The sequence below is a fragment of the Leptodactylus fuscus genome, chromosome 9 (genome assembly GCF_031893055.1).
Source record: "Leptodactylus fuscus isolate aLepFus1 chromosome 9, aLepFus1.hap2, whole genome shotgun sequence".
Taxonomy (NCBI): Eukaryota; Metazoa; Chordata; class Amphibia; order Anura; family Leptodactylidae; genus Leptodactylus; species Leptodactylus fuscus.
The window spans coordinates 42,358,426-42,374,594 of record NC_134273.1 but is presented as its reverse complement, the minus strand read 5'-3'; the positions used below and the strand labels follow the sequence as shown (position 1 = coordinate 42,374,594).

At 41.6% G+C, this 16,169-nt stretch overlaps 2 protein-coding genes across 2 annotated transcripts in view; both read left to right on the top strand.

The window, feature by feature from the left end:
* The first annotated feature begins 597 nt into the window (after nt 1-597).
* LOC142217840 (uncharacterized) lies at nt 598-9,553 on the top strand. Its single transcript, XM_075286160.1, has 7 exons — nt 598-606; nt 741-805; nt 1,730-1,856; nt 2,957-3,102; nt 6,246-6,312; nt 8,508-9,314; nt 9,470-9,553. The coding sequence occupies exons 1-7, from the start codon at nt 598-600 to the stop codon at nt 9,551-9,553; spliced, it is 1,305 nt and encodes a 434-aa protein (XP_075142261.1).
* TRIOBP (TRIO and F-actin binding protein) overlaps nt 9,220-16,169 on the top strand; it is a 56,062-nt gene continuing 49,112 nt past the window's right edge. Inside the window, exons 1-3 of the mRNA XM_075286797.1 lie at nt 9,220-9,774; nt 14,593-14,911; nt 15,996-16,122. Of these exons, the coding sequence (XP_075142898.1) occupies nt 9,660-9,774; nt 14,593-14,911; nt 15,996-16,122 (561 nt within the window). The 5' untranslated portion in view covers nt 9,220-9,659. The remainder of the gene's footprint in view (nt 9,775-14,592; nt 14,912-15,995; nt 16,123-16,169) is intronic.

Sequence of the window (16,169 nt, the reverse complement as noted above, 5' to 3'; positions counted from 1 at the left end):
TCATCTGTCTCTTTTCTGCCCTTTTATTTATTCATTAGTCTGCTTACAGTCACATTATCTGCCTGTCACCAAATCGGTCACATTACTGCTACCTGTTGTGTGCCTGCTGCTAATCCGAGGGGTCCATCTGTTATTGGAAGCATCAATAAGCGGTATGACAGGGGCTGGAGGCAGGTAGGGTGGGGGGAAGAGAGGTATTACTCGTACTGTATTGTCGTAATGATACCTAGGGTAATGCTAAGATATCAGAACTGTCAGATGGTAAAAGACAGGCTACAACCTAGGGTTAGTGTGGGAAACAGGTTAAAACTTTAAAACTGAAGATTCAACACTCGAAATGTCCAAAAATTAATGCGATGATGGAAAATATTGATGTTATATCAGAGTAGTTCTGTTATAGATAATAAGAATTGGTGCTAGATACATAATGCAGGAGCGTCACATATTACCCTATATACAGTATTATCCTCATGTATGTGTAGGTGCCAGCTCCAGTTATATCCATGTCCCATTATGTTTGGTTGGGGCCCCCTAGGGAATCGACTTTTATAGACTCCAATAAATATAGCTACATTACACGTTTGGTGGGGCGAGTTTATGACCGTGGTAAGCTATTTTATTGTACAACAGTCTTCAAATATGTCATTTTTCATATATTTCACAATTGAGTTATTTTAACCCATTACCGGACTATAGTAAAGTACATGTAGTGTGATGATCAATTTATTTCTATATGTCAGGGTCATATCAAAGTACATCAATTGAGGCGTCAATTACTCTTATTTGTACCCACTTCAAGAGTAAGGTTGGGTTCATACTTGCATTTTTTGCGGTATGTTTATATACTGTCTTTTATCATATCCAAAATGGAAAGCCGTGTAACCCCATCTGTAGACTATAACATTGTGAGCCCTCTATATAGGAGTGGTTAAAAAAATAGAAATATATTTCCTATATACTTTCACTCACTTTAAGATTCATCTCTGAAGTAAAGGCTCCAAAAAATGCATCAAGATGGCGTGTGAGAAAGAACCTGGAGATTAAGACTAAAGCCCCACGTTGCCAAAATGCAGCTTATATATTGCTGCAGTTTTTGGAGCCAAGAATGGCTGCAAAAGGAATGGGAAATATCTAGGAAGTTCTTACACGTCTACCTTCTGCTCAATCCACTATTGGCTTTGGCTAAAAAAAAAAAAAAAAATGCAGCACTTTTCTGCAACGTGCGTCCCCCACATTGTGCAGAGCATTTTTAGATGCGGTTCACTATGTGGGGCCTTAGCTTTAGGTTAAATTGACATGGGACACATATGCTGCTGATTATTTCCGCAGCAAATCCCTTTAATCAGCACAAAAATTTGCAGCAACAAACTAACAGCAAGGCTCCAAAGGCTGGGTTCACATCTGCGTCAGTGGAGAAAAAAAAAATTTGCACAGAGGACTTTTTTCTCCTCCACTTTCATTTTCAAAACAACGAACGGAACCCATTACAATCAATGGGGTCTGCTGGGCTCTGAGTGTAACTGCTGTTTTAGTGGTCCACCTCTCTGTTTTTTGGGGTCCCCGACAGATCCCCTGAGCTGGCGCCAGTGTGAACCCTAGCGTAAGAAGAATAAAAAAACAATTCCTGGATTGCAGATCTGCAGGTAATCCATGGCAATATCTGCAGTTCTACATTCCCTACAGATCTGATGGAACATTTTGTGTTCCCTTTGTGAATATTCTTCAACAGAATCCAACAAACAAATCTGCAGGTTGTGTTAGTGGGTAAAATCCCATCCGCTGGCCTTTATTATATTCTGCAAAAATCCCCAGAAAAAATCTGGGTCCTGTGTGAATTTACTCTTATTGACTTCAAGGTGAGGTCTTCTAGGTATTCTGTGTGAGGTAAAAAACAATTCAGCATTTCAAGGTAAATTATCATTATTATAGTAATTATATGATTATGGGATAATGTCATATTTGCAGAACACAATGGCGTAGAATTTGTGCTTACAAGTTAGCTGACAAACCACATATTTTACGGTTTCACATTGGGATACTGTTTTTTTTATAGTTAGGCTGCAGATCGGTGAGTTTTAGCCCTGTTTCTATGCACAGGGCACCTCTATTCATGTTCTTACATCAATGGAGCTTGGTTGGGGTAAAGCCATATAGGAATCCCTCTAGTGATTGGAGGGACCCAAGCGATGTAATATCATATACAATCTATCCTGTGGAAAGGTGATACATATACTTCATAGGAATATCCCTCTCATATATTTAGTCCTCAAAACTAGAACAAAATAGTTTGGCTTTATACAGGAACTTCTATATGAAGACCTATATAAGCAGATGGTCCTCATGGTCAGGGGACGCTACACCTCTCACTAAGAGCCACTGACTATCCCTGTACACTGTAACAGGTTATTAGATATGTAATGTATAAATATAATGTTCATTTTTCTTTATTTCATAACAAGTTCATAAACCAAATAATGCTGGTACTTGTAGCTCAGTAGAGACAGCATTCCTATAGATTGGGTTTATTAGACGTCAATATAGCTGGCGTCCTGGGACAAAAAGTAAGACATGGTGGTCCCAGTTTACTATTATGGTTATGACGAGACACTGGTATAAACATGGAGCAACTAGTTTGGACTGAAATTTTTCAACATGATAGATTTGTGGGTGTAGAGCTTGGCTTAAAGGGGTATTAGGAGCATTTGGCTATCTCTGGTGGTCCCATTTACATGAATAAAGCAGCGCTCGTCAGAACTGGGATGCGAAGCTCCCTGGTCCTCATGAAGAGTGGGGATCCCAGTAGTGGGACCTACCAATCATCAAGTTGCCCCTCAGTCAGGGCCAGTATTTTTAACAAAAAAAAAGATATTGTACGCCCTGAACATTTTCATTCATAAACCAAAAAATCTGCTGTAATAGAATGATGTGACTGATGTCGCCTTCTGCTTGTACACAGGGCCCTGCAGACCTCTCTGAGCTCCATGCTCTGTATTTTGATGTTATTGCTTCTTCAGACACTTGTGATCCCACCAACCCTTTGTGCATTGTATCACCTGAATGTGAACTATACACTTGGGAAGAGAACAGGAATGCAGAGGACAGGTGAGTAATAGCAGAGCAAGCTGCTCAGTACGGTCATTGTACAAGTCATTAAAAGGAGAAGCCCTCCTTATCATTTATGCATTAGTATATTATACCTGTATTATGTCCATGGATTCTGTGTGTGTTGTTCAGACTGCTGAAATATTCTACATACCTGGGGCATGTATTACATTTATGTAAGATAAAATAGGTTTACACCAAAGTCTGAAGACTTGGGATACCTGTGAGGTCAAACATCATGAGCCAGAAAATCCAAACTCAACTTTTTCCTGACATTCAATTATCTGAGATATGTAGCATCCAGATACAGATGTTAAATCACTGGAAACAATAGTGATGACTTTTGTAGGGGTTAGAGGTAACCTGGAAAGGACTGCTTTAAATTTGTAAAATAAGAAGCAAGATTTTCTTGGATTTTCATCATCTATACAATCTAGTTGGACATCACTTCCACAATTCCTAGACCAAGGGCTCATGCACATGAAGATAATACGCCTTACTATAGCTTTGGATTGTATGGAGCTGTATGAATAGTGAGGAGGCCTAATGCATTATGATAGTCTATGAAAATTCAAGTTATTGATCTCAACAATAACCAAGGTACTCTATAAGGTGAATTTCACAGACTATTATAGATTAGATGTCTTCCTTGTAAAGACAAATTCACAGACTCAAATCTTGAAGACACTAATATAGAATATGTATAAAACGTCACTTTTATTCATAACATTAAAAAATAATAAATATGAATGAAAGGAGTGGTCACAGTGAGATACGTCACACATCACCATCCACGGGAAAGCTGTATAAAGACCAAGTCAAGTCCCTTTGATTATTGCCAGTGGGAGGAGGAAGGGAATAAAGGGGTATTCAACCCTATGAGACTAGATGTCATATCCCTCAAACTGAAAGACCTCACTCCCTACACCACAAGGACATCTCAAAAACCACTCTAGGTGTGGAAGCCAGCATATGTATTCACCTGTATAATAATGTACTATAGAGAAACATAAGCACTTACCCTGAGGATACTGGCCTACTGCCACACCAACAGGGATCCGTATCTAATGTATCTCTAAGCAGGTGAAAACAAATCCAACACCTGAATGGTTCACAGAGACATGGCGCTAAATAGACTGTCCATGTAACTACACATAAACGCCCTACGCATTTTTTTCTCATAAAGCATCATCAGGGCCTTTTGTAGAAAGATACTTCCATTGGCATGAATTGCCCCAAATAACCAGATGTACAGAAAATCATGTAGTGTGACCCCAGCGCCACCGGTCTGGTGTTAGCAGTAAAGAGCACTGACTACTACCCACCCTATAAAGGACAGGCCTCTCCTACTCCCCAGTACAACAGCCAATCATCGTTATCTATCCATCGCTCATCCGAGCATGCCCATTAGATACCGCAACTTGTCTTTGACAGAACCAATAGCGCGGCTCCTACATGCAGCCAATGGCCTTGCATGTAGGAGCAGAGATTTCAGCTCTGGCTGCTTAATACACACATCACAGAGATTCCAACCGCGTCATCACGGTTAGAAAAACCAACCCAACCCAAGCAGAGAAGAGAGAGACGCCAAAAAGAAAGTCTCAGGGGTCAAGGCCAAACAGGACAGGGCCCGAGAGAGATGGTAAACAGAGGACCCTAAGGTGCCAGGATCTAGAGATACTTTTAATGTTGAATGATTACTAAAGCCTAGGCTAATGAGCGAATGGGAGGAAGTACAGGATCAAATATACCCTATGAAATCAAGCTGTTCTTTGAGGCCATGGGGCTGTAAGGTATCTAACCTATAAATTCATTGGACCTCTTTACGTAAAATAAAGTTCTCCTAGTACCCCCTCGCGGTGATGGTCTCACCCACTCAATGACCTGAAACTTAAGTCCTGAAATGTCACCTGCATGACAACGTGTGAAATGCCTGGCCACCGAGGTGTTGCATTCGTTCAGAATATCACAAACGTGATCTCTAACCCTCCTGGGATGCCTCCTCGCCTTGCCGACATAGCCCAAAGGGCATGGATAACTCAGGAAGTAAACCACCCCCATCATGGCACAGTTTGCAAAATCACAACACCGGTAAATTGCAGTAGAAGTGGTAGTAAAAGTTTTTGATAGATCAATGAATTCATATGCTTTACACCCCCACATTTGAAGGTACCAGCCATCTTCCCTTTGCCAAGCCATGTCTCAATAGCCACTGTTGGCTGTAAAAAGCTGTGAACCAAACGATCTTTTAAGTTCTTCCCCCTCCTATAAGTTACCAGGGGTTTATGGCCCCAAAACACAACCAAATTTTGTGTCTGGGCCATAGAAGAGGTCCACAAATTATGAAGCATGTCCTATTTTTGTTCGCACAGACAGGTCTTTTTGTGGATCGGTAATTGTTGATGACTCTGACACGTTTTTTGCAGATTTGTAGACAGTAAAGCCACTAGGCCCTTGTGCATGTAGCCTAACTCTGCCTCTGTAAGTCCTGTGCCCATGTAAAGCATTGTCATTTTCGTAGGGTGCATTCACACGGAGGAAAATGGCGCTGAATTTGGTGTGGAATCTGCATCAGATTCAGTGATGAAAAAAAAGCCTCCCATTGACCTCAATGGGTTCTGCTAGTACAACTGAAATTCTGCTAGCAGAAAAGGGAACTCAATGAAGTCAATGGGAGGCTATTTTTTCAGCACTGAATCTGATGCAGATTCCACACCAAATTCAGTGCCATTTTCCTCTGTGTGAATGCACCCTTAATCCACCTCTGTACATGACGCAGCCCTCGAGTCACACAGCCCTATAAGTCCATTTATGTCATATCCCTGTAGCTAACTCTGCAAATGAAGGAACAGTGTTAAATGTACATGATAGTGCAAAAACAAATGTAAATGCACATTATACATCCCAAGGTGTATGCTCTATTTACCCCTTGCAGTGATAGGGTATATACTCATTTAACCCCTTACAGAGTCATTATACAGTGCTCATAGTCTTCAGTGGGGCTTTATTGCTCCTCTCACATCACATGTGAATCATATAACATGTTCTAGAAATAATTGGATAACTCCATACAGTCCTTAGATAATATACTATATGAGAACAACATCTATGTATCAAATCTAATATTTATTTTTCAATTTCAGATGGAGGGAAAAAATTTCTGTTACTCATGTGACTTGCACAGACATCCGAGATGAAATCAGTTCTACGGTAAAATTTTCATTTCATAGATATATGTTATTTAATAATAAAATGTTTTAAATAAAAAAATTTAGAATTGTATGCCTTATCTGATTGGATGGAGTTGGGGACAACAGCCGGCCCACACCAATCAGGTGTACAGGGCCAATTCTGATTAATTGTGTACTATGTACAACAAGGGCTGGAAGCCATTGGCTCCATACCTTGTATAATGGCAGGGTGCAGGTACTGCAGCGCAGCTCCCATTGACATCAGTGTGAGCTGAGCTGTAGTATCGGCACTCAGAATACATTAGAATACCAAATAAGAATTGTTTTAGGGGTAAGGCCACATTGTCCATCAGACACACATAGCCAAAACCGTACTTACCTGGCTAATGGCAGCATAGTAATGCACATAATAACAACCAAAATTTTGAGGACAGTGAGCTCAGTTTTGGCTGTATGAAGCACTAAACCATGTGGTTTTTCCCTAATTGTCACAACTTACCTGTGTGTGTGCCCTACCTTCTAATGCAGGGTGACACACCATGTCCACAAGCCCATAGCAACTCAAGAAAGTTCCATAAATATAAAAATTGTCTAATGTATTCCAGTGGCCTAAAGACACCAAATCTCAAATCAACAGAATACATCTAGAATGGTAGTAGCTCTGTAGATTTGTAGAATGAATGAATGAATGAATATTATTACATGATGATATCCTGTAAACAATGGCCTGTATCTCTAAAGAAAGTACCTGGCATCTTGTTGAAAGCATTCCAATAATAAGTCAAGATGGAGTTAAAGTAAAGGACAGTTTCTAGCCACTTGAAAAAAAAAATATAATAAATAGTCCCCTGAGGATAAGCAGAAAAACTTGTAAGCCAATGGCTGGTCAGGTAATGGAGGGGTGTACATCTCACCCAGACTACTAAGGTGGGTGAAATGAGAAAACTCCAGAAAGAACATTTCTCAGCAGATAACTATTGTCTGCTGAGGGTTATTTCAGAGTTCCAGTTACTGGGCTGGATTTTTAGGAATGGCAGGTAGGTTGGTAGTGGGACCTGTCATTCCACCAACCTCCAGTCCACACTTTGGGGATGTTCCGGCAGTGACTCAGCTGCAGAGAGTCTGCTCATCAAGGGAGGCATAAGAAGTCAGCTCCAGCAGCAGACAGTGGCAGAGCTTGGCTGGAGAGCTAAAGAAAGAGGTCATATTTTTGGAGCTGTGTCCTGAATGATTCTACTGGCTTTTGGATTTCTGTAATTCTAGATGAGGTAACCTATTCTATGTTTAGTTAGAGCCTAGCCGGGCAGGTATTTATTTTTGTATTGTTTCCTTTTTTTGCTGCACTATATTTTTTGAGTGAAAATAAAACTCTACCGTTGTTTTGGACTAAAGAATCTGGACTTTTGTGTCTATGCCACCCCACCTAGCAACCCCAGACCCTGACAAACTATATGAGTAGTGTAGAAGATAGGGTTTGACTGGGACTAAAAAGTGGAGTTGGCACACCAAATACCTCAGGATTTAACCCCTTTTACCAACAGCAATTAAGCCCTTTCTACCTCTACCCCATTGGCAGAACCATTTGACCCCTTCCCACCCATCCCTCATGGGCGACAGCATTTAACCCTAAACCACTCTTCCCCACTGGCAGTAGAACTTTCTTTATTCCCACCCCACCCAGACCATCAGGAGTGATCTACAGTCTCTGACCATTAGTACAGACTTGGTAGATGCTAGAATAGCGTAGATAAAATACAACACTGTCTGGAATGCAATCCAGACATCAAATAGGTGGTTCTAGCTTATCTAGCTCACATTATGAAGGAGCTGTACATCATGTGACCATAATGTTATCACAGGTCCTTCAACCTGTGCACCTTGTCAGAAATCAGGCACATTCTCCAGCAGCGCAGGAGCACATACAAAATGCTAGTCTTGATATATCCCCCTGAGCGTTTTGACAGAAGATATGCCTCCATCGGTAATGTATGCTTTGATGGAAGATAAGCCTCCATCAGAGGTGTCTGGCAATGCTTGCTTCCCTCTCCCTGCTGAGAACAGACGTACATGCACTCATTCCAAGTCAAGAGGAATAGCACTTGGCCACATGAGAGTTTGGCTCTCTATCAATGTGTAGGGTCAGCTTTAATTATATCACAATGTACAATACAGTTTTATAATCATGACAAATATATATTTTTTTGTCTTCTTCAGGGTTGGGGACTGAAAAATATCTATGAAGAAGTGTCTGGAATTTTTGAAGCCGAAGGCGAGATGCAGTTTTCAGGAAATCATGGGATCCTCCCTACCAGGTCCCAGCAAAAAAGCAATGCTGCTGTCCAAAGAAGCTTCACACCTGTCACTGCTGTGAAAGAACCACATAAGAGTCCCTCCTCTGTAAAGTCCCAGCAAAGGAGTAATTCACCTGCAAGGTCCCAGCAAAGGAGTAATTCACCTGCAAGGTCTCAGCAGAGAAGTTCCTCTCCTGCAAACCTCCTGAGGAGAGGTTCCTCTCCTGTACCATCAGTACAAAGAAGTTTTTCCCCTGTAAGATGCCAGCAAAGAAGTTCTTCTCCTGGGAGACTCCATCAGAGAAGTTCTTCTCCTGTGTGGTCACAGCAAAGAAGTTCTTCTCCTGTACGATCCCAACTAAGAAGTTCTTCTCCTGCACGATCCCAGCTAAGAAGTTCTTCTCCTGTAAGACCCAATCAGAGAAGTTCTTCTCCTGTGTGGTCACAGCAGAGTTCTTCTCCTATACGATCCCAGCTAAGAAGTTCTTCTCCTGCACGATCCCAGCTAAGAAGTTCTTCTCCTGTAAGACCCAATCAGAGAAGTTCTTCTCCTGTGTGGTCGCAGCAGAGTTCTTCTCCTATACGATCCCAGCTAAGAAGCTCTTCTCCTGTAAGACTTAATCAGAGAAGTTCTTCGCCTGTACAATCCCAGCTAAGAAGTTCTTCTCCTGTAAGACTTCATCAAAGAAGTTCTTCCCCTGCAAGATCTCAGCAGAGCAGCTCTTCTACTGTACGGTCTTTGCAACGAAATTCTGTCCCATTAAAAACAGAGAACAAAGAATCTTTCCATTTAAGATCACTGCAGAAAAAAAATTCTCCCACTGAGTCTTATTCAAGGACCCCCACATATGTAAAGGAACAGCAAAAATTTGCTTCTCCTGTCAGAATACAGCAAAGAAACTCCTCTCCTGCAAGAACACAAAATGCCTCCAATTTGAGAACACAACAGAGGAGCATATCTCCTGCTAGAACACCACTTAGGTCTACCTCACCAGCTAGGACGCCACCAAGAAGCATATCACCTGCCAGGTCACAGCAAGGAATTTCCTCAACTTTCAGAGAGCATCAGAAAAATATGTCATCAGCAAATCTTAATCGAAACATCTCACCCTCCCAGCCACACCAAAGGAGTATAGCTGATATGGGCCACACTGGGAATGTCAGTAGACGATCTTCAGTACCAAGAACAGGTGATTTTGCATGTTTTTTGTTTTTTTTAACTTTTTAAAGAAATATTGTATTGCCAATAAGTGGCTGTTCACATCATGTTTTGATCATCCAGTTTAACTGATCAGCTTTACAAATGCTAAAAACTGATGACCATCCCCTTACAAGAGTCAAATTTAAATAAAAAGGGATCAACTTCTGTTGGACAGAAAAGCAGGATATAAAAACAGATAAAAACTTCTAGATCTCTAATGGGGTCCCTACCCAACTTGAGAATAGTGGTATATTTTATTAGCAGAGAGTCCTTTGGGGCCTCCTTAGGGTACATGGCCCAGTTACAACTGCTACTGCTGCACTCCCAATAACTACACTCATGCCTCTTACTAGTTTGGTTGTAAGGGACAACACAAAATATTTCTAAGGCTAAAGCTGGCCATACACTTTAAATAGCTGTCAGCCAAATTCCAGGCATCCCTCCCAACTCCCCCCCATACAAATGACAACTTGGCTGTGGCAGCAGCTTATCTCCTTTGAGAACAAAGTAGCAAGAAAGGGTCTTGTTGTACCCAACAGCCAGAGGAAAGTCACTACACGACCAACACATTGGATGGTCAACTACTCCTTCAAAAATCAGTGGTTTCAGTGAATACTCATCCAGTGTGTTTGGCTACCTTTCCTTATGATTTGTGGTTGTTGTCTATTAATAACTACAACAAGCCCATGACCTGTCGTAGAGTTCAAGATCCACACATCATTCTGGAAAGGGGCACTCTGCTCTCTATGTCCACTTTTGGGTTCAAGGAAGATGGAACCTGGCCCAAAAATTCTGTGTTTACATAGTGCAGATTGATGCAGTTGTTTTGTGTATTTTTTGCCAAATCGAGAATTGATTACCTAAAAGGGAAAATGTTTTCCCCTTTACATTCATCCTTCCTCTACCCTTTGTTCCTCATGTTGGCATATAAAAGTTGTAGCACATGGGTTTTTTGTGTTGGCCACATCCCTTCTGTGAACAAGACGGCTTGATGGGGTGTGTTGGTGGGAAGGCCATAAACAACCCCAAATTTATTACCATTTTTGGAAAAAAACTGGTGTAACTGATTCTGGAAATTTACCCAACTATGAGCTGGAATAGATTGTCAAAAATGAGGTGGTCCCTTCGTCAGAGCAGGGGATTTGAAGACTGGTGTCTTCATATATCTACCCCACTGTCTCCTATTTTTACAGAATTTTTGTGAAATTTGTGGAATACACAAGACAAAATGGGACCTACCAATGTTCCTATTTTCATGGGACTTCCTGACTGTCTCCAAAGACTTTTGTTGGAGGAAAAAAGATTTAAACATATTGGGGTAGATTTATTAAGACTGGCGTACCATACACCTGTCTTAATAGAGGGCCCAACAGGGGAGGGGACAAGTGATTTATGTAGGGGCTACAGCCTCTTCATAAATCAGTTTTATGCCCATGTGCCTATACCAGTGGTTCTCAACCTTTCTAATGTCGTGACCCCGCAATACAGTTCCTCATGTTGCGGTGACCCCAAACCAAAAAATAATTTTGGTGGCTACTTCATAACTGTAATTTAGCTACAGTTATGATTCAGAATGTAAATACCTGATATGCATTATGTATTCTCATTGCTACAAATCAAACATAATTTAAACATAGGCATACCTCCCAACTTTTGAAGACCAGAAAGAGGGACAGAATGTGCGGCGCGCTTAGCACGCCGGGGCAAATTTAGCTCTGCCCACTTTTATGTTGACTCCACCCATTCTCATTAATTTTTCATATGCTCCCACACAGTATACTCCTCCTACAGTCACCAGTAAATTATATGTCCCCCCTCCATCTCTCCCCCAGTTTCATATAACCTCTTCTGCCCCCAGTTTCATGTCCTCCCCCTACATCTTGGTCCCCAGTTTCATGTTCCCCCATCTCTGCCCCAAGTTTCATGTCCCCCCGTCTCTGCCCACAGTTTCATGCCGTTCTGCCCCACCTTCATCTGCCCCAGTGTCATGCCATTCTCCCCCCACTTTATCTGCCCCAGTGTCATGCCATTCTCCCCCACTTCATCTGCCCCAGTGTCATGCCATTCTCCCCCAATTTATCTGCCCCAGTGTCATGCCATTCTCCCCCACTTCATCTGCCCCAGTGTCATGCCGTTCTCCCCCCCTTCATCTGCATATGAGGCGGAGGCATCCCTGTCCCAGACTTTCCCCTTCCACTGTGCCCACGTTTTCACTTGTGGTGCCTGTTTGGCACAAGAAAGAGCCTTGTACCATGTGTGTGCTATGATATCATCCCTCTACACCAGAAAACTAGCATAGAGGGATTGATACATTTCCCCCACTGTATTTTAATAGGCCCCATCCTTGGTCACTGAGGAGATCAGTTGCCTTCTGACTTATTCTTCTCTTCCTATTGAAATAAACAAGCAGGCTGTGTCAAACAAGTCAGTAGAAATATCTGTCTGCCAAACCAATGTTGCAGTTGTATTAGTGTATAGTTATTGCATGTATGTGGCCAGGTTTACTGTAAGTTTAGATAGTTTCACACATCCTTTATCAGATTATTACTCCACCCATGTGCTGGAAACCGCTGCATTACTTGTGTACAGTGTTATCTTGTAAAATATTCTAACACGACCTCCAATGACAGTCATACTGAGAAGTAGCATATTGTATTCAGACTCTTATCATACTGAAGAAGCCCCTGAGCTAGAACAGCGATGGACCTCTTAAAAACGCCCCTTTATGTCTCTCTAATAGTTCACCAGTTATGGTTAGCTGTGAAGTTCCTTATCTTTTACTTTTAAATTTACGGACCTAGTACAATGCTATCCCACTATATGGATGTCTGTTTTCTCTCTTCCTTTTAACAGTGTGTTAAATCCATGCTACAACATAACAAGTTGTGGTTTAGCGGAATTGGTAGTGTCTAACCTGCTGCAAAATCCAGTAGCAGTGAAGTGTATGGGATTTAAAGTAATTCTATCATTGGAATCCTTTTTTAACTAAGCATATGTTGGAATAGCCTTAAGAAAGGCTATTGCTCTCTTACCTTTATTATTCTGATCCTTCCGCCATTCCTGAGAAATTTCTTCTTTCTTCCATATGTAAATGAGTTTTCAGACAGCACTGGGGGCATTCCCTGTGCTCAAACAGGGTCCCCTGAAAACTTTCCAATGCCACCTCCATCTTCTTCTCCATCTCTTAATCCAAAAGCACCGATTGCGCATGTCCGTCGGCCATTTTCTTGTGGCCTCTCCCGTTCTCCACAGGAAAAGATATGCGCAGTTGGCGCTTTTGGATGAAGATGCGACAGTGACACGGAAGCAGAAGCGGCGAAAAAGACAGAAGAGTCACTGGATAGAATCCCTTTAAACAAATCTCATCCACACACCGGGGGAAAGTTTGGAAACCACAGCATGTTACTTATTGCTACGGATTTGTAGTAGTTTTGAAGATTGTAAACCACTGTAGTTGCTCTAACCGCAGAGGTTAAACTCACGGCAAAAAACAGATGGATTTTGCTGCAGATGGGGCCGCTATAAGAAATACAATGTAGATATTCGCCCTTCCATAAAATGCATAACTATTCATTTATTTGACCTCTGCTTATTTAATAAGGATTTCTACCCAAAGAGCAAAAAGATAAACATAAATAATTTTTGCTCTAACTTTTTAGGTTTTAAATACTTGTGGGAGATCACAGTAAGCAATACCGCAACGCACAGATTGAGTTGAAGTCTTTTTATTGCAAAGAATTTTTAATGAGCCCCTAGTCATTCCCTTAGTGCTATGGTATTAATACTACATTTTATGCAGCTGCTTGAGGGCAACTGGTCTAATGAAAGCCTGAAATGGGATTTAATGAAGTCTTCAAAAACATTTCTGGGTTTCCACATTTCTGCCTTATGTCTCTTAATAAAACCAATGATAGAACAGATTGTTGTTTTCTGGTCTTCAGACACCATGATGAAAACCAGGAAGACCCCATTATAATCAGTATGACCCAATTTGAACCAATGTGGCCATGTGGTTACTTATATTTTCTGCCCTGGAACGGAAGTACCGTATATACTTGAGTATAAGCCAAGTTTTTCAGCACAGTTTCTGTGCTGAAAAAGCCCCCCTCGGGTTATACTCAAGTCTATGACCTGCTGCAATAATAATGTATGGAATCTCCCATAAAATGGTGAAAAAAAAAAAAAGAGGCTTTAAAAAAATATCATAAAAAATAAAATAAATAAAAGTTCTAAATCACTCCTTTCCCTAGAATATATATAAAAGTAGAAAATTACTGGTCTCCTGAATATAGGGTATCTGCAGTGCTCCTGTTCCGTCGGGAAGGGGTTAATAGGATCACCACAGATACGCTATATTCAGCCAGGCTGAATTCCAAGTGGGGGTTAAAAAACAGTCCTCAAGCTCAGGGAAGGGGCAGACAGACAACCAAAACACCCCCTCCCCTTCCCCACCACCCAGCAACTACTGCACCCAAAAACTCTGGCCATTTTAATTTTTTTAATTTTCCAGTAGATGCTACATTTCCCCCCGTCGGCTCGAGTCAATAAGTTTTCCCAGTTTTTTTGTGGTAAAATTAGGGGGGTCGGCTTATATTTGGGTCGAGTATATACGGTAAATCTTCATGAAAGTAGCTATCTATCCTTATGTCCTGCATCTATCTTTAAGCCCTGCACAGCCCGTGTTGGGTGGAGAATTAATAGAGTAGTAGCACATGTGCTGCTGTCTCTCTATATTTCTATTACAGTAATGGAAAGAGCCAAGCTATCATCCATTTTCATTAATGTTTTTAATTTACTGTATTTTCAGTTAGTGCAGAATCCATTGATAAACACTCTCCTCAGAAAGAATATGTGGACGTCTCTCGTTACGGTGCGAATAAAGTTGCTCAGTCATCTCGTGCAGGTCAAGATCCGCCAAACCTTGGCGTCAGTCGTAGGCTTACATCTTCCACTAGTTCAATTGATTCGGAATGTAGTCAACGAGCAAGTCGAGCCCACTATACCACACTTGCTGACATACCAAGAGCAAAGCGCCTGAAACCTGATTTGGCAACGCTTCATATGAAACTAAGGATGCGAAGTCCTGGGAAAGCAGAAGTTGAAAGGATATTTGGTCAGGAAAGGAGGTGGGTAAGACTTTATCAGCTAAGTGCAGCTATTGTTTTAGCTTTCATCTACTTTGGTCCAAAATTCTGTCCAAATTTATTTCATAACCTATTTCATACCTTTAAATTGATGAAGGTTCAGCTTTTTGAAGTAGAGCTTCAAATACCCTGCTTTCATTTAAACGTATAGAGTGAGCGATTTATGGGTGAAACACATGCAAGTATACCCTAAATTGTACATTGTTCTAGTCTTAAAAAGGGGTTGTCTAGGAATTCAGTGAGGAGGCCAGGGAAGGTGAAAACTAAAAAAAAAACCTAAAAAATCCATACTCACCTGTCCCCGATGCTGCAGTGTTCCCCACCATTGGTGCTCCAGACTTGTTCCAGCAGAAGTTTTCGCCACACGTGACTGCTAAGGCCAATCAACAGCCTAAGGAAAGTAGCCAAGACGTCACCGGTGACGTAGGTGAATAATGTCCCCGGTCCTACTGTTAGGGTAAGTTCAAGATGGGGTTTTTTGGACGTATCCGCCTCAAAATCCTGACCAAAAAGATGGCTCCCATTGAAATCAATGGGAGCCGGTCAGTTCTTTTTTTCCGGGAGCCGTTTGTTCTGGCTCCCGGAAAAAGAAGCGACATGCTAATTCTTTCAGGCGGATTCGCCTCGCAACATCTGCCTGAAGACACTCCCTCCCGACTAGGTCCATTCATTTGCATTACATCGGCATCCAGTCGCAGCTACCCGTAGTTTGGTCTGGAACCAGAGGCGGCCTCTGCCTCGGGTTCTGTACCAAAAAACTCTGTGTAAACTTACCCTTAGACTGCTGATTGTCCTCAGTGGTCATGTGCAGTAAGGACTTGGTAAGGACTTCTACCTGTAAGAACCATTAATGGATATTCTGGATTTTTAGATGGTCATAGCAAAGAGAGTGCGAAGAAGACTCACATCTGGCTCTGGTTTTCAAGATTATTAGCAAGTTCTGTATGAAATTCTTAGAATTTCTGAATTATAGAATGTCAGTTGAAAGGGATTTTACTGTAACAAAAATGTAGATAGCACTAATACCATTTCTAATGTTTTGCTGTGATTTTGGCATGGTTCTCAGGACAGCAGATGCCCTTGAAGCGTTTCAGGCACTGGAGGCCGGGCTAATAGATAGCCTTTCTGGAAAATATTCATTGATGGAGCAACGACGAGCTCGACGACAGTCAACTCCTTGCCTATATCCAGAGGTGAGAAATCTTTGGTCATAGTTACTAATACTATGACATTCATTGTA